This window comes from Taeniopygia guttata, chromosome 9, assembly GCF_048771995.1.
Source record: "Taeniopygia guttata chromosome 9, bTaeGut7.mat, whole genome shotgun sequence".
Taxonomy (NCBI): Eukaryota; Metazoa; Chordata; class Aves; order Passeriformes; family Estrildidae; genus Taeniopygia; species Taeniopygia guttata.
Genome location: NC_133034.1, coordinates 10,378,208 through 10,395,682, shown reverse-complemented (window position 1 = coordinate 10,395,682; position 17,475 = coordinate 10,378,208). Strand labels below are relative to the sequence as shown.

The 17,475-nt window shown below is 42.1% G+C and overlaps 1 protein-coding gene and 1 long non-coding RNA gene across 2 annotated transcripts in view; one reads left to right on the top strand and one right to left on the bottom strand.

The window, feature by feature from the left end:
- The window catches only part of LOC115496365 (uncharacterized), a 57,840-nt gene extending 48,140 nt beyond the window's left edge, over positions 1-9,700 (bottom strand). Inside the window, exons 1-2 of the long non-coding RNA XR_012057427.1 lie at positions 9,596-9,700; positions 6,751-6,913 (exon numbers count right to left, since the gene is read on the bottom strand). This is a non-coding gene — a long non-coding RNA (uncharacterized lncRNA). The remainder of the gene's footprint in view (positions 1-6,750; positions 6,914-9,595) is intronic.
- Positions 1-10,670, top strand: part of COL4A4 (collagen type IV alpha 4 chain) — a 67,013-nt gene extending 56,343 nt beyond the window's left edge. The window contains exons 40-47 of the mRNA XM_072933496.1: positions 505-612; positions 1,126-1,281; positions 1,937-2,035; positions 3,813-3,944; positions 5,953-6,069; positions 6,762-6,950; positions 8,749-9,035; positions 9,642-10,670. Of these exons, the coding sequence (XP_072789597.1) occupies positions 505-612; positions 1,126-1,281; positions 1,937-2,035; positions 3,813-3,944; positions 5,953-6,069; positions 6,762-6,950; positions 8,749-9,035; positions 9,642-9,905 (1,352 nt within the window). The 3' untranslated portion in view covers positions 9,906-10,670. The remainder of the gene's footprint in view (positions 1-504; positions 613-1,125; positions 1,282-1,936; positions 2,036-3,812; positions 3,945-5,952; positions 6,070-6,761; positions 6,951-8,748; positions 9,036-9,641) is intronic.
- The last annotated feature ends 6,805 nt before the right edge of the window (positions 10,671-17,475 follow it).

Below are 17,475 nucleotides of genomic sequence, written 5' to 3'. Positions count from 1 at the left end.
GTTTTATTGTGGAAAAATGCAGATTAAAGACTAGTAAAAAAAAATTGATCTAAGGCTAGTAAATGCATCTTGCTCAGTGAGGTTTTTAGGAATCAGTGTAACTCTCTTTTGCTAGGAACAATCTGTGAATACTTATCCTGCCCCAGGCAGAATCATTTCATAGTCCCCACTCACCTTACACTGTTACCTTTTCACCCCTTGCTGGAATTCAGGAAAATGTGGCTATCTGTGGCAATGTGCCTACATGTGATAATGCATTCTTCAGGCTACATAGATTTTATGGGAAGAATTAAAAATTGAAAAAGGTAATTAATATTTTCACTTTGACAAGATGGCCTCATCAGCCTGGGGACTGGTATGTTTTGTATACAAGTGTGACCATACATTACCTCCATGACTTCTCATGTCAGCATTCTCTTACTTACTAACTTCTGTCTGTAATCTAAAAATAAAAAAAACCCAAAAACACAAAAAAACTGATTTTTAAAAAATGTGATCCCTTAGGTAAAAGAGGACCTGTTGGACCCACTGGACCTATGGGAAGATCTCCTGATAGTGCCTCCCCTGGTCCTCCAGGTGATCAAGGATTACCTGGTTTAGATGGCATCAGAGGTAATAAAACTAAAAATACCAACTTTTATAATGTAAAAAAACCCCTGTGACCAGTAGGAATAACAGGGTTACGGTCTGTGAAACAATGTATAGAAGTGCATAGGGAATAAAGAAACCCATCAGTACCTCAGTGAATACACAGAGAAGTGAACATTAGGTAGATAACCAGCCAAGGACAAAATGCAGATCTCCAGATTAAGTAACACAGTAATAAAACTGTAAGATATAAATGTAGGGAAACAAAGCAGCGTTTCAATGAACGTACCAGCAACTTGCTGCCTCTTGTGCTTGCACAGAAGTTAAATAACTTTGGGAACTATTCCTGTCATTGTCTTCCTTGGACAAAGGCTAACACTAGTATTTCCAGAAATGTGCAAGGACTGTCCTACATCCTAGAGAAAATGAAAACCAAAACCACTCTAGAGTAAAATAAAAAACCCCACCAGCAGAACCTGGCTGTTTTTAGATGTTAGTAAATTGTGCATACATTAAGAATAAAGTTCTCTTCCATAGGTGATCCTGGGAATCCTGGTCCTCCTGGAGAGACTATTTTTGTGCGAGGAGATCCGGGTGACAGTGGCATTCGAGGGGCACCAGGTAATCCTGGGCCACGAGGACAACAGGGAGCCAGAGGCACTCCAGGGAGCCAAGGAAGAGAAGGCCCAAAGGGTATGGTCAGGGATGATTTTAAGTTCTGTGTGCACTAATTCCCAGCCCCTGTGACTGAGCCTTGTGCCCAGGGGGTGGCCATTGGAGATGGAGCTGGGCAGAAGGGGTGGAGACTGGACATTCCACAGCCCTTCCTGGTTACCTACAGACACCATGGGGTTGGGGTAGAAGGTGAGAGTAGAGACAGATTCACATGCAGTGCTTCACAACAGCTTGTTGGAAGACACCTCTGCCACTCTGAGAATAAGGCAGTAAAACATTTGAGTTTGCCAGATAAGCAAACCATGACCCTCCCTTCAGGGGTTGTGAGAAACTATGGAAAATGCAGGTATGTTTGAACTATCAGACTCTCACATCTGCCCATATCAATAGCTTGGAGCTTTCAGCAGATTCTTTAGTTTGAAAACAGAAACCTACACTACTACTTCTTAGTTAGATACTCTGCTTCTTTCACACACTGTAGAGAAATCTCATCTACACCAATCACTTCCAATCTCTACAAAAAGAAAAGTCATAAATTATAAGTCAGATCTAGACTAGAGAAAGAAGAAATGTCTATTTCTTTCTGTGGCACAACAGAGTTGAGGATTCCCAAGACTTTTTTGTTACTCAAGCATCCAGACTGCATTTTATTTTTGTTTGGTTTTACTTCCAGGTCCTATGGGGGTCCATGGCCCACAGGGTCCACCTGGTGCTTTAGGACAACCAGGAGACCAAGGTTTTCCAGGAAGGCCTGGTCCCAGAGGTCCCACAGGTACTTATGAATCTGTTGCTCACTGTCATTCAACTGTAACTGTGATCCTTCTATTCATATATAATCATACTAATGTTACCATGCATGCAAATAATTTAAACAATCTCAGAAAAAAGATCCCTGAAGCTGCCACTTAAATGATTTCTCATTTCATTAAAAATTATTGAACTATTACTTTCTAATGTTGCCTCATGTAAATGATTTCAGTTCTCATTCCATTCTTTAATCTAATTTACATGTCTGAAACTTGCTTCCACCTGCACCTCAATGACCACAATCTGCTTTCCATTTCTCAAATCCTTCAGGTTTCATAGGTAAGTTCATGACTTTTGATTATTGTTCTTTTCATGGGAACTCCTTTATATATAGAAACATTCAGCTCTTATTAGAAGGTATCCTAGGTGTGGTTTCTAGGAATAGTAGGTACTGCTAGCAGGACATAGTTCTAATACATATTTCACAGAAACAGGACCAATGTCATGAGAATGCTCTGCTGAGAACTCTCATGCTAGGATGTCAATTAGACTTGTGAAACTTTTATTTCTAGATTTTTTGGTTTTGGGGTTTGTTTGGTTTTTTTTTTTGTTGTTGTTGTTTTTTTTTTTGGTTTTCACACAAGATGCTTTCTAACCAAAATCGTACCAAAAACTTGAATCCTAACACTGGATTACTACAAACATTGAAATCTCCATCTGACTAAATGTTGATCCAAAATGTAAACAGGCAAAAGCTGCCAGTAACTTTCAATATATAAAATGTGAATATTCTTTTTTTTATTATATATTATAATTACTTCAAATTGCTGTTATGGGCTAGCCTTTTTGGCCTGCCTATTGGTGGTTTTGCAGAAACAAAATACAGCAAAATTTTCCATGTGCTAAGGTGCTTGCACTGAGGATAGGTAGACTTTAGGGTTTAACTCAAATCAGTTTGAGGCACATTAAGACTGAAGCTGTATACCTAATATGTGAAATGTAGAATCATTGAATTGTTTAAGATGGAAAAGACCTTCAAGATATCAAATCCCACCATTAACCCAGCACTGCCAAGGCCACCCTTACACCATGTCCCCAAGTGCCACATCTACATGTCTTTTCAAAGCCTCCAGGGATGGTGACACCACCACTTCCCTGGGCAGCCTGTTCCAGGGCTTGACCCTTCCCATGGAGACATATTTCCTAATACCCAATATAAGTCTCCCTTGATGAAACTTAAGGCCATTTCCTCTTGTTACATGGGAGAAGAGACTCTCTACCAGCTCCTTTCAAGTAACTGTAATAGAGCAGTACAGTCTCTCCTAACCCTCCTCCAGACTAAATACCCTCAGTTCCCTCAGCTGCTCCTCACCAGATTTGTGCTCCAGACCTTTCCCAGCTCCGTTGCCTCTCTCTGGACACACTCCAGCACCTCAGTGTCTTTCTGGTACTGAGAAGCCCAAAACTGAATACAGGATTCAAGGTGCAGCCTCACCAGTGCTAGCACAGGGGAATGACTGCTGGCCACAGGCCAGGATGCCACTGGCCTTCCTGCCCACCTGGGCAAAGATCAGGGACCACTAACATACACTTGCAAACACTGGCCTGCCACACTGTTAATACTGTGCTAAAAGACTAAGAGTAAAATTAAAACCAGTAGGTTATCATTATCTCAATAATTTGAGATTTTAAAATACTTAAAGTATACTCTTGAAAACCCAAATCAGCTAACATTTATGTTGACTTTCTGCATGGGAGCTCTTAGCCAGTCTTGCAATTCACTTTCCCATTACACATTCCAGGCGACCCTGGTGAACCAGGAAAAGTAGATGATTCATGCCCAACAATCCCAGGGCCTCCTGGGGAAGCAGGGCAGAGAGGAGAGGATGGCTCTGCAGGATTACCAGGGCCAATAGGCCAGCCTGGACCCCAAGGTAAGCTCATATTTTGAAAGTTTGGATGTTCTTCTCAGCCATTTAGACAAGTTGAAAAGTGTCAGAGCGTCAGAGATACTTCTCTGTGTTTACCCTCTCCTCCTTAAACACCTACTAACAGTCTCCAGAAACACATAGTGGGCTAGTTAATGCTGAGGATGATGGATAAATGTAGCTGAACCAAGCTGTTTGAGCCTGCCTGCACTACATTCCCATTTCCTAGGCCAAGCAGAAGACACTATTGAGAAAAAAGTTCTTCAAGTGGTATTTTTCCTTTTTCCCCACCAAGTTATAAAGCAACACCTCAAACCATCCCTGTGGTTTAGACCTATTTGGAGGATGTTTAAAATGTACATGCTTTAAAATCTAGCAATAATGAATCCCAAATCTCTGCTAACCAAAGTCCTAAAAGGACACTGAAGTCAGAGAAGTGGCTACAATAGAGGTCTTTATCTGTTAGACAATGAAAAAGTTACCACCAAAGAAAACTGACCAAAGAGATCTTAAAAGGAAGTGACGAAAGACTGAAATGTTCTTCTGACAAATGAAAAGAAAACCAGGGTGATGCTGGTACTGGTGATCACAAAAGAGAGGCCACCTTCACAGAAACACAGCATGGGCTGTATGGCAGAGTGCCTTCAGTTTAGATGGTGGAATCCCTTGTGTGCTTTTAGGCACTTCCTACCTGGGAAACCAAAGTTTGTTGTGTTGGCTGTTCTGGGTCCAGAGGAAAAAAAACATGATTGTCTCCCAGGAGATTCCCTGCAGCAGTGATTCCCATCATGAAAGGAAACAATGCAGTTTTCAGTTAATTCTCTAGTTTTAGCTATCTTAGTTGATTTACCAGCTAAAAAGGGTTTCTGGGGTTACACAGCTGCATTTCCTTTATATACATCATTAAGGGTTTCTGTAAAACTAGTGATATACATATTTGCACTGGTTTTATGAAAGAAATAAAGAAATAGTAATGCTTTTTCCTTCATTAAGATAGAAGAATCCAATTTTTTCCTGGCTTGGAAGGCAAACTGTAAGTTTTACTGGCAAGAGCAATAGATTTTACTAAAACCCCTCAATGTGCTTAAGCTTTGGAAGAATAACTCTGCAACCAACACAGAAAAGCTGTTAATTTTTTTTTTTTTGACTGGTTCAGACTTTCTTAGTAAAAAGTAATAAGGGGAAGTTTGAATGCTGTAAGACAACCTTGAATTACTCAGTTTGCAGGTTAAATAGCAAAGTCTGCAAGGAATGAAACACCATTACTGAGAAACAACTGTGGTGGGTGCTAGAGAAACACCCTCATCTGAAAACTGGTTTTTATCAAAAGGGGAAAACTGCCTCTAAGTGCAACAATACCTGATAAGTGTTTCTTTGTTCAATTCAGATTATGTTTTAAGTAGCCAGTGAACAGGCCCACCATTATCTGCACACTACATGAGATGAGATGTATCTTTTATTTTCAGAGCCACACCTTCCCCCCAGTGTATAAAGTGCATAGACATGTGAGAAATACAGAAAGGTGAGGCCATCAGGAGCCTAAAAATGTCCAATTCTGCAGTCCGTCCCTGTTCTCTAAGTACTCCAATACATCCATCACTTCAAAGGGAGTTCACTATGTGTTCTAAGAATTGTGAATGGGGCTCTCAGAGCTGACAGCTTGGCTTGCCTCAGGAGGAGTTAGAGCTCATTCCTGGTACAGATCCTGATGGCAGCTCTGCATGAGGTTTGCATGATAATGTTTGTTGGGAAGTGCTTTGATTTCAACTGTAAATCACACAAGATCTCTGCAGAGGATGGGAAACCTTATCAGGAGCTGCTGTTCCTAACTCATGCCTCTGAGTTACTACTGTGGTCACAGGGTGAATAAGTGGTGAAGAGAATTCCCAGCAGAAGTAGTTCTGCACCTCCCTGTCCTGGTGTCCATTTTGCTGACTGGCCCTTTGTCTTTGGACAGTGCAGAACCTTAAATGCAGCCCTATGAAGGAAAAGCACATAGTTTGTATTTATTTAGGCATAAAAGGTGAAGAAGGATCATATGGCCTGCCAGGTCAAGATGGATTACCTGGGGCACCTGGACCACCAGGTGACCAAGGGAGCCGAGGAGAGCAAGGATATGCTGGGCCACAAGGTAAGAATGGAGCATGACTTCGGGGGGGAGATGTGTGAGATGATGCACAGATTCAGTTTTCTCTCTGCTCCCCCAGTCCCCACACGGATACATCCATCTCTAGCCTGAGATTCCATGACACCTCTTGCCCCTTCTCAGTTCAAGCATTGACAGTAACATTTGTGAATGTTTTCATAACTAAGACCCACTGGAAGAAAATTTATCTCAGCATTCATTATTAAGCAGAAAGGCAATTAAGCACCCATACTCATTGAGACTATATCAATAGGAATGCACCTCTGAGCCAGGGCTAATGGGGCAACTGTCTGGCAGTAATTAAAGTTGTATTGCACCTGTGACTGCTCTCTGATAAATTAAGGGTTTAATACATATTTGAGCAAGGGACCAGTCCAAACATTCTATTCATCCTAGTAAGTCTGGGAAATCATTGTCCACTTTGATTCGTTTCCCAATCCATACAGCACAAGACAGAGGCACAATAGAAAAGCCAAGTGCCAAACATTCAGTGGCAATCTACTTAATTTCACTCCCAGAAGAAAGATTACAGAAGTCTGTTTGTATCTTTATTGCTTATGACAGCCTTGAAGTTGTATTATATTCAGTTGGGAACTTCTTATTGAACAGTTAACACACAGCAGGTGTGAACTTTTACTGTATCTTATACAAATAAATTTCTGTTACCTTTCTCCAAGGTCCACCTGGCCAGACTGGTATCCCAGGACAACCAGGTCCCCAAATTAGATCTGCAAGTGGATTCTTGCTCGTCCTTCACAGTCAGTCAGACAGAGAACCACTCTGCCCACAGGGGATGCCAAAGTTATGGACTGGCTATAGCCTGCTGTACCTGGAAGGACAAGAGAGAGCCCATAATCAAGATCTTGGTATGTATTGCACATAATTGCCCTCAAGCTAAGGGATAATATGGTGCTATCTATACAAGGAAAGACAAGTCACATGGAGCAAGCTATAGAACTGTCAGTTACTTATTTTCTATGCTAATTTACACTAATTTACACTGATGATAATGAACTTGGATATGCTGCCCTGTTGTCACCCATTTAAAGTAACTTTCTGCTGTTCTGCAATTGAACACAGAAGTATTTCCTAAGTAATTTTGACTTGAAAGGGTTTATTTCACTTATCCCAGCTCATTTTAGGCCGTTTTTGAAGTCACTGGAGAGATTTTCCTAGGTCAGAAATCTTATTTGGCCACTCTGAAATAACTCCCTGGAGGATCTGCTCCTTTTTTACTGTAGACACAACTTGGGAAAGAGCTGGTTAAGTTGGGTAAGCACAGTTTGGCAATATAAGTAAGCTTTACAAGCAAATTATGCATCATGTGTACAGCAGAATCCTGTGCTTTTCAGAGGCAGAAGCTAATATTTTTTGGAAAAGCCAAAGCCAAATTCCTTCCAGAGACAGCTCCTTTTGGTGCTTGGGTCACTTCTTCCCTGTCTTATACAATTCTGACTAAAATTAGATGTCTAAATAAGCTGCCTGACTTGCAGCCTGAGGAACTGATTGGTGGCAATTTGCACAGAAAGTTTCCTGAATTCTTGTTGACTTGTTCTACAAGAGTCAAGAGAAATCTCTGAGGAGGAAAGATCAAGGACCTAATAAGCTGAACAAAAAAGAAGTATTTAGAAGAGCAATAAAAAGAGCTATTTTTAGAATAGAAGTGATGTTTTAGAATGTTTTCACTATTGTGTGTTTGGCATTTCCCAGGAGAGCCAGTTGCTAACAGAATGCCTCATAACAACAGTGAAAATAAGATTCAAAGGAAACTGAGTCCTTGTCTCCTGTGTGATTTTGCAGGCATCTTTCCTACTCAGGCTGCTCCAGATCCTTCATTAGTGGAATGGAATATTATCAGTGATAAACAAAACTGGCTTCTGTACACAAATATCACATGTTTTTATGAAAGTGTTTGGGTTTGGGGGCATTACAGAAATAACACTTCACACATCAAGTTCAAGGCAGAACTTTGTTCAGTGATTACTGCTAACTCAATAGGCCATCATGAAACTGCTCTAAATTCAGTTCTGGAGGAACTTCACCACAGAAGTGTGCACTGGTCACTTCTTGGTTCCCGCTGATGTCTGCCTGATGAGATTTTTGCAGGATTGGCTCTGCAAAATCTGTCAATCCTTCTATTTCACTTTGAATGGAATGGGAGTCTGTGAAACCTTTCTGGGAGGCAGTAGGATAGCTGCTGAGATTGCAGCTTAATGGACTGCTAGCAACGGCTTGTCATACTTCACAAAAATGTTTCTATTTATCAGTATTGTCATTTGGTTTCTCACTGCTCCTAATGAGTCTGTAAATAGCTGATCTCCTTTTAAACCAGCCGCCACCTCTTGCCTAATTTATTTTTCAGTGTTGGCACAGCTAAGAAATTTGTTATCATAACTGTTTCTCATGGTGACAAACTACCTCATGTTTAAGTATCAGATTGACACAATTAAATATTACTGGTCAAAGGAAGATACTTACTGGTAATAGGTCTAATAGGTCTCTGTTTTTCATGTAGACATTTTGGTAAAGGGCTCAGGAGGTTTAACATCTGTGCATTATCTAAGTCGTGCTAAAATGCGTAGTGCTGCAGCTACATGGGCCAGAATACAATCTTCAGCTTACCTAGGAAGTGAAATAATTGGCATCACTTGCTGTTGTTTGCAGGTCTGGCAGGATCCTGCCTGCCTGTGTTTAGCACCATGCCATTTGCCTACTGCAACATCAACCAGGTGTGTTACTACGCCAGCCGCAATGACAAGTCCTACTGGCTGTCCAGCGCCGCGCCGCTGCCCACGGCGCCGCTGGCCGAGGAGGAGATCCGGCCCTACATCAGCCGCTGCGCCGTGTGCCAGGCCCCCGCGCAGCCTGTGGCCCTGCACAGCCAGGACCAGTCCATTCCTCCCTGCCCCCACAACTGGAGGAGCCTTTGGATAGGATACTCGTTTTTGATGGTAAGAAAGTGGGTGCATGATATTAGATACGTTTCTTTCATCCAGCTTTTGTATTCTAAAGGTTCAAGGATTTTTAGCTCTGGAAAGTAAATTATTCAATGTGTAACAAACATTAAAGAGGAAAATTCACAAGAAACAAGACAAAGGTTAGATCCAAATTGCAGAACCTGGCTGTAGCTACATATACTGTACTCAGAGACTTAAGATACACATTTCTTACAATTACAAATGTTTTGCCTCCTTGTCTATAATAAACAACAGGATTTTCACTTACAAAGACACAATTTTCAGAATTAGAGCTCCAGGTCTTTTCAATGGCATCCTCAAGTTATGTTTGCAGCAGTTTGGATAATGGCATCATTCTGAATCAACCCAGACTAGTCCTTCCTTCAGTTTGATAAATATCTGAAAGTTAAGTGAGCCAGCTCTGGACTTTGAGATTCATTTATTACAGAGCAAATTAAGATTTTCTCCAGCAAAAGAATCTTACTCCCATATAAGATTACAAAAATGGCACAGTTAAAAGCAAGTAGGCAAAAAGACAGATGAACATAATTTACCTATTTTTCATGCACAGTTACCAAGCTGTATCTTTGTTCTTTCAAGCACACTGGATCTGGTGACCAGGGTGGTGGACAGTCCCTCATGTCACCCGGAAGCTGCCTGGAGGACTTCAGATCAGCACCATTCATCGAGTGCCAGGGCCAGCGGGGAACGTGTCAGTTCTTTGCTAATGAATACAGTTTCTGGCTGACCACTGTGATGCCTGAGCTGCAGTTTGCATCAGCCCCCCTGTCAGGGACTCTTAAAGAAGGACAAGAGCAGAGGAAAAAAATCAGTAGATGCCAGGTATGCCTGAAGCATGGCTAAGGAAACCAAAAGCAGGCAGCTACAGAGAGAGGCTTGTGGGAGGATGAGCAACGTGCCAAAGGTTTAAACAGCAGCTCGTGTTTGAATCTGTGTCAAAGTGTGCAGCACTGTTCTTTGTTGGAATGGAAAAATGAGACAAAGATGAGTGATCTGCTGAACCTCATCCACCCATGTACACACATCCACAGGCAGTAAAATCTCGTGTAAAATAATTCATTAAGACAAAACTCTGTCCCATTGGAGCCCACTGCTGTAAAGTACAGGGAACAAGGTGAGCTTGGAGGATTAAGTCAAGCTGGAAGACCAAGGACATCATACCTGTTGTGCAAGAGAATGGATTTCCTGTTAGAAATGGCATTTACAGCAGGAAGAATATGTGCATTTACATGGCATATTATAAATATTTATCCATACCGATAGAATTGTGCAAACACATAAATGTCAAAGCCCTGTAGCTGAATTTCCCAAGCTAAAGAAACTTTGCACTTGCTGTTTCTGAGGGAAGGGAAAAATGTAATTGTTAAAAAATAATCTAATAATAAAAACAATGAAGATCAAAGTCTTTTACCACTGCAGGACTGAACCAGACTCTGAAAGAATTGTTAATTGGGCTTTCATAAGCAACAAAAAGCTGCAAATCCATTTAACAGCAGATTATGTAAGAAAATAAAATTAGCTGAAATAACAAATCCTTAAAAACCTCTATTTATATTTACAATTAATTTCTAAGAGCAATTGCATTAAATTATTAAACTCGAATCCAAATTTCCAAAGAAACAAAGCAATTTCTAATATTAACTGAAAAGAAAGAGTGACATGGTGATAAAATGGGTGAACTTATCTGAGTGATGAATATAAGAAGTGTTAGGACAATAAACTGTGTTCATTTTTTGCTTCTTTGTAAATACACCACGAAAAAAAGAACCATTACCATTAAGATCCTTATGGAATGACAGCTCTGAAGACCCTTTCTATTTTTTAAAGCAATGATTGTAAAAATGTTCATATCCTAAAGCACTAATCACCTTTTGAAAAAATGAAAACATGCTTGTACCTTCTTCATTCATCTGTAAACCCGAAACGTTCTGTATCACGGGGAAACATCTGAAAACACAGATTGCAAGTGTAGAATTCATCATGTGCAGAAGGGCCACAAATGCTCCTTTTATCACTCAAATAAGCTACATTTTACTAGAATGGCATCAAATGCTTTTCCCAGCACTTTTCATTTCAATTTGTGTTCACTGAGGTGCCCCCAGCAAAAGGATTTTCAAGGAAACTCAATCCTCATCCAAGGGTCTTAATTCAAAGCAAACTCCCTCTGAAGCCATCACGAGCACAACAGGCTGATCAGTCAATTTAAAAGCTGGATACACAAACTCAAAGAGCAGGAAAAACAGACATTCCAGGCTCAGCCAGAGGAAAATAAAACAGTCAGAGGATAAGTCCAGTCGAGTGTAAATACATCTGACTGTGCAACTTCCTCCTGACACAACCAACCGAACCTCTCCGATGTGCTGTGGTGGTCAACTGACTGTGCCCTTTCACCCGGGGAAGGGCCAGGAGCCCTCCTGGGGCATGTGCCATTCCCACCTGTGCCAGGAAACATTTCCCCCTTGGGTCACTCCCAGGTGATCCTGCCTGCACCTGGCAGATGTGACACTGGAGCAGGGGGCAATCTCTGCCACTGACCTCTATGCAGGAATTCCATCCCCTCCCGACTCAGGCAGCATCCTACAAGCAGGGGAGAGCAGCTCTCCAGTCTGACATAAACCACAAGGTCTGTGAGGTGCTGAGCAGCTCAGGAGCTTCCTGCGGGAAGAAAGCAGTGGGTGGAGAGGAGCAGCAGTGCTTAGGCCACCTGTTCTCCAAGGTGTGCAAGCTTGTTTGCAAAAAGGCCACAGCCAAAGCCCCAGGGGCTGGGAGCTGCTGCTCACAGTCACAGGAACAGCAGTGGCTCAGGTGAGGGCCCCTTTCCTGATGGATTCAGCTGATTCCACACTGAGGTCTCCTTTATGAGCCTCACCTGCCAGTGCTCACCAGCCCCTCTATCACTCATCTGCAGCCTCTTTGTGGGTGAGAAACTCTGGAGAGGGGCTGTGCCTTTCCTGGAAAGCAAAGTGGGGCTTTTGGTGTAAACTGCACTGAGGTAAACAATAACCAAAACCTTATGCACTGTATTACTGCAAACTGGGTCATAGGGACAAGGTGAAAACAAAGGAATAAAAAGGGTTTTTGGAATTGCATCTGTGTTCATGTAACTTGAACAAATGCACCAAAAATTCTTTAAAACGTCAGCAAAAAGCCTCACCAATAATTTAAATAGGCTATTTCACAGCATTTTACCATGTTGCTCTTTTGTTTGCTTTAAAAACACCCCACAATGTTTTGTTTGCTTTAAAAACCCCCCATATTTGTGTATCATCTTGATGCAGAGTTTTTGCAACTGTGCCAGTTCCATTTTACTGTGGTCTGTAAGAACATATATAGGAAATGTATTTTAAGCTACTACTGATAGGTCAGATATTTCCTAAGTCTGTACATTCCTGTTCTATGCTCAGTTAAATCCATAAGGCATTTGTCAGAAATATTGTACTAATTCAAAATTAAATTGCAGATAAGTTGCTTAATATTACACAGCAAGTAAAAGAGATCAATGTATAAAGCAGCAGATGCTTTAACTCTGCAATCATTTGTCCAGTGACTAAAAGCAGAAAAATAATTGGTAAATTATTCATAGGGAACCTATTTATGAAATTAAGTGTGAAAAGGCATAGCTGAAACTCTAAAGAGTAAAAACACCCCTAAAAGCAATGACCTTGTGCTGGCCCTTGAAGTCAAAATTACCCTTATTATGGCATTCCAGAGTTTGGATCTTGTGCAGGCCCAGTCAAGAAGTGAATTTTATCCTCAACAGCAGGCAGGATATTAAGAGCAACACAGAAAATGATGCTGGCTGCACTTGGAGTTCCCTGAAATTGGAGCAATTTGGCGTGAACTGCCCTGAAATTAAACTCAGAACCAGTGACTTCCAATGAAATTTGCATGCCTATCACCATGGCAAACCATGGCCAGGACTCAGGGAAGGTCCTGGTTCTAACTCAAGGCAAATCCTCAGGGCAGGTGACAGATTCTTATCCCCCACATCCCTGTGCATCAGGATTTCTAGAGGATAACAAGTGGAAGGAAACCACTGCAGGCCTGAAACCTGATCTGCTCACAAGAAGTGTGACCATTTTTGCTTTGTTTGGTGTTTTTCATTACAAGGAAGGAGATGCACAAACCAATACTGAAAACATCTCTTGAATGTCATCTTTTGGTGTATACAGAGTGTGTCAAAAGGGAGAGACTAAAACAAAACTTAAACCAGGTATCACTCATTTTATTATACTAGTGCTATGCTGTAAAAATGGTATTTTAGAGTACTTCAAATTCATCTGTGTACAACAGAGCTTCTGGATTTTGGAGTCCACAATCCACAAGCACAGAACAGGTATCAGCATGAGAGGACAGCAAAGATGCTTCAGCTCCAGACAGAGGAGGTGCTTGGCTGGGGTCTGTGAGCTGACACTGCTCCTACAGAAGCAGTGCCGGGGCCATGGCCAGGCCTTGCTGCCCCAGGTCCTGCTTGTCACATGCTGGGAGCTGCCAGGGCTGGCAGCCACACACCTGCCCAGCTGCTTCACCCCCCAGCAGATCGGGAAAGAAAACAGGAGGACAAAGAGCAAGAAAATTCATTGGTTGGCATATAGATGGGGAAATCATTTACCAAGTACTGTTGGGGGCTAAACAGACTCAGCTCAGGGAATTCAATTTATTTTGGGGGAAAAGCTGACAAACCTTAACATACTTTTCCTCCAAGTTTCCCAGGGTCAACTCACTCCAGGCCCTACTCTGCTCCCTTGTTACCACAGCAAGTGCCAGTCAGACCCCTCAGTGAGGCAGGGCACAGCCAGAAGCTTCTTGGGATAGGTGATGTTCCAAGTACAAAGTGGCCTCTCTGTGCTGCACCTTCCTTCTCACTCTCTTCCTGTGCTCTGACATTGTTCCTCCATAGGCTGCAGCCCTTTTGTGGCAGTACCTGCACTGGCATGGGTCATTCCCAGAACCACATTATTATGTGCAACCAGTTTAAGCAAAACTGGTCCAGGGATTCTTCCAGGGTAAACTCTTAACCAAAGAAACCTTTTTTCTAGTTTGGCTGGTTCATGAGCACCAGAGGAAAAAAGTAGCATGAAAACAGTCAAACCCCAGAATTCCTACAGTCCATACATTTTTTACCTGCATTTAAGGCAAATTAAGCAAACCTTTTATCCATTAACCCAGGCAGCTCACTTGTCTGAAAAGGATCCCCCTAAAGCTTTGAAGCTCACTCTGGAGCAGACTGAATGTGCTCTGCACCACACCTGCTCTGGGCACTCAGGGCCAGCCTGCAGGGACTGTGCCAGCCTGCAGGGACTGTGCCAGCCTGCAGGGACTGTGCCAGCCCTCCAGCACAGCGTGTGGGGCCACACCAGCAGCCCTCACAATGCTCTGACCTGTACCTTCGTGCAGGTTCTGGACACAACCCACGGCCATCTGGGAGCTTGTTTCTGTCGCTCCACATGGCCACCTCACACTGATGTCCCAGACTGACTCCCAGCCCTTCCAGGCCATACAAGCAATCCTTAAGTAACTTGTAACTCCCCTCAGTGGCCATCCACAGACAAATGCTGCACAGATGAGGACTTGTGTCCTAAGGCTTGACTTGCATTAGAACTGAGCAAGACAGAAAACAACCATCCAAGGCCATGGGGAGGAGCTGAAATGGGGAACAACTGTTTGCAAGAAAAAGGATCTCTTCAAAGCCAGCTGTGAGAAGCAGCAGTCAGGCAAGGACAGAGCCCATCAGTCTTCAAAACAATAAAAAAATTCAGGCAGCTCTGGTAAGAACTTTCCAGCAGGTGAAGCAATTGCTTCATCAAACCGAGGATCTATTTCATGACTGGATCTGATTTCAAAAATCAGCATTTTAAACTGACCAAACAACAAAAACAGCTGCTGAAATTATGCCCACCTGAACCATCTGGAAAACCAGCCAGGTGGAGAAAAAAAATCCCCAACAGCACTCCAACATATGCTGCTCCATATTCATACTTAACAGCTTTCCCCTTTCCTAGTCACTTCATCCAGATGTTCCAGAAGGTACTGGAAGTTCAATTAGAGGTGACATTTTATAAGTGCAAAGTAAAAACAACTCCATATTTATCATTCTGTAGTGAACCTGTCCAACAAAGACAGTTTTCCTCCATGTAAGGCTGCTCACAGAGCTCACAGCACACCTCACCTTGTGCTTGACCACACACTGCCCCACTGTTTCACAGAAGACAGGCTTGAGCTTTGTGGGATTTGAAATTCCACATATTTAAATGTTTTCCACAGATTCACTGAATTAGAAATACACAACATGTGAGACAAATCTCAACCAAGTCCTAAGGGAAGACCCGCAGTAAGGTACCACCCTACAGACTCTGTTGCGTTCCTGTGTGTTACTCCTGGCTGGTTTATAGCAAGATTTGGAATTATGCACTCAAGTCACAAACTGACATCAGGTTCAGCTTGGCAAAACAAAGTTTCAGTACACAGGAAAACAAGAACTTTTCCAGAATTTAGTCTTCCAAGCACATGGCAAACACCACTCCAAATGGGTGCTTTCATTGAAGTGAAGATTAAACTTTCTCATGGGCAGAAATCAATCAAATTCTGATGGGAAGGAAAAAAAGTAAAAATGGCTACTCTGAGGCAGTTGTTGCTGTAGTCTGACTCTGCACATCTGCATTTTAAACACTACAAAACAGATTAGTATTTTAGAATGCTGTAATTCTATTGTGCTTCAACATTTAAGATGTATGTAAGAAAGTAAAATAGGTGCAATAAATGGTACCAGATGTTACAGAAGTTTTGGCCACAGACAGGTTGTATCTCTGCATAAATGATGTCACAACAGCCTTCTCAGCTGCAGAACTTCATACATAAATACCTTATAATTTTTAAGTCAGCAAAGAGGTCATTCCATACTCACTAATATTGTATGGATTTAGGGGCCATTCTTTCAATTGTTCCATGCATAAGGAAAGAAAACAGGGATTCACAGAAGTGGCTGCACACCAATCTCTCTTAAATGATCCCTGGAAAGAATGGTTTGCTGATGGACCAGACCTAATCCAACATTCTGCACCAAGGCAAGCACATTTACTGCTGACCTGCTGTTACACTGCCCTGTCCTGAAGGGGTACTTGTTTAACCTGCTCCAAAGAGACAGAAGAAGGAAATTTGGAATGTCTCTAGCTTATTTGGAAAGTTCACTATCTACATGTTTAAAAATCTTTTGCTTGCACTCCTTTTGCTGCAAATTAGGCCAATTTCTGCTGGTAAATAGACAAGAGAGCTGAGCTTACTGCTCCTCTCGTGCAGCAGAGGAATGCTGTGATACATATCCTTGATCTGCTCTTTCACTAACCCAATTGCTTCACCATCCCAGCAGATCATATAAACAAAAACGCCCAAACCATATTAGAGTTGTATGAAAAACTGAGTTTCTCCAGTTTTCCCAGCTCCTGAATGAGTAAATGGATATCAGAAGTTATTGCAAGACTTTTTAGAAAGCTTGACACTCCTTCAGAAGCAGCTTCTACGACTGAAAGCTCAGAAGTGCTAATATTTTCTTGCCTTCTGAAATCTGGTAACAAGTAAGAATTTTTTTTTTTTTTTCATATAGGGAACAATGAGAAGCTTATAATAAAGTCATGCAATGATTCTGTCCTTCATGTCTGCACACTCCAGAAGCCACAGCACAAACACCAGGATCTGCTGGCCAGCTGTGGTGTGGAAGCACGATCCACATTCAGTCCCTCAGTGCTGAACCCAAAGGGGCACAATTCCCCAGCCACGGAATCAGAGGGGAAAAGGAGAGCAAGCCCCATTCCCATCCCCTCCCAGCAGCAGGGAGAGCAGCTGGACCCAAACTCCTTCCCAAACTGTTCACTCCCCTGTGCTGGGCCATCTCCACACTCACACCTCTGGAGAGAAGCAGCAGCTTCAAAGGCTCAGCAGTTCTCTGTTATTATATAACAGCATATATGCACTTGGTACTTAGGGGTATCATAATTAAACAGCAAGGAATGGCCAGAGAAAGTTACTTTAGTCCTGCAGGCAGAAAAAAAAGGCAAAACTGCTAGCCTGAAGTGGCCAGTCCCTTCACTATCTCCTACTACACCCCATATACCTATATAAATACTGTTTTCTTGGTATTTTAAGGGGAATTTTTTTCCCTTTAGAAGTGGTGCTGCTGGGGAAAACAACACACTGACACAAAACCACAGAATTTGCCTGTGCTTAAAGACAAGATGGAAGAGGGAAAATAATTTTAAAAGCTAAACACAGTTCTTTCATCCCATCTTAATTCTGGGCTGTGAGAAACCCTTATTTATTAACAGTAATATGTTAGGTCATTGAACCATTAAATTTCAAGAATGTGCCCATTAACAAGTCTGCTGATTAGGATTAATTAGGGAGTGGAATTTCTTACATG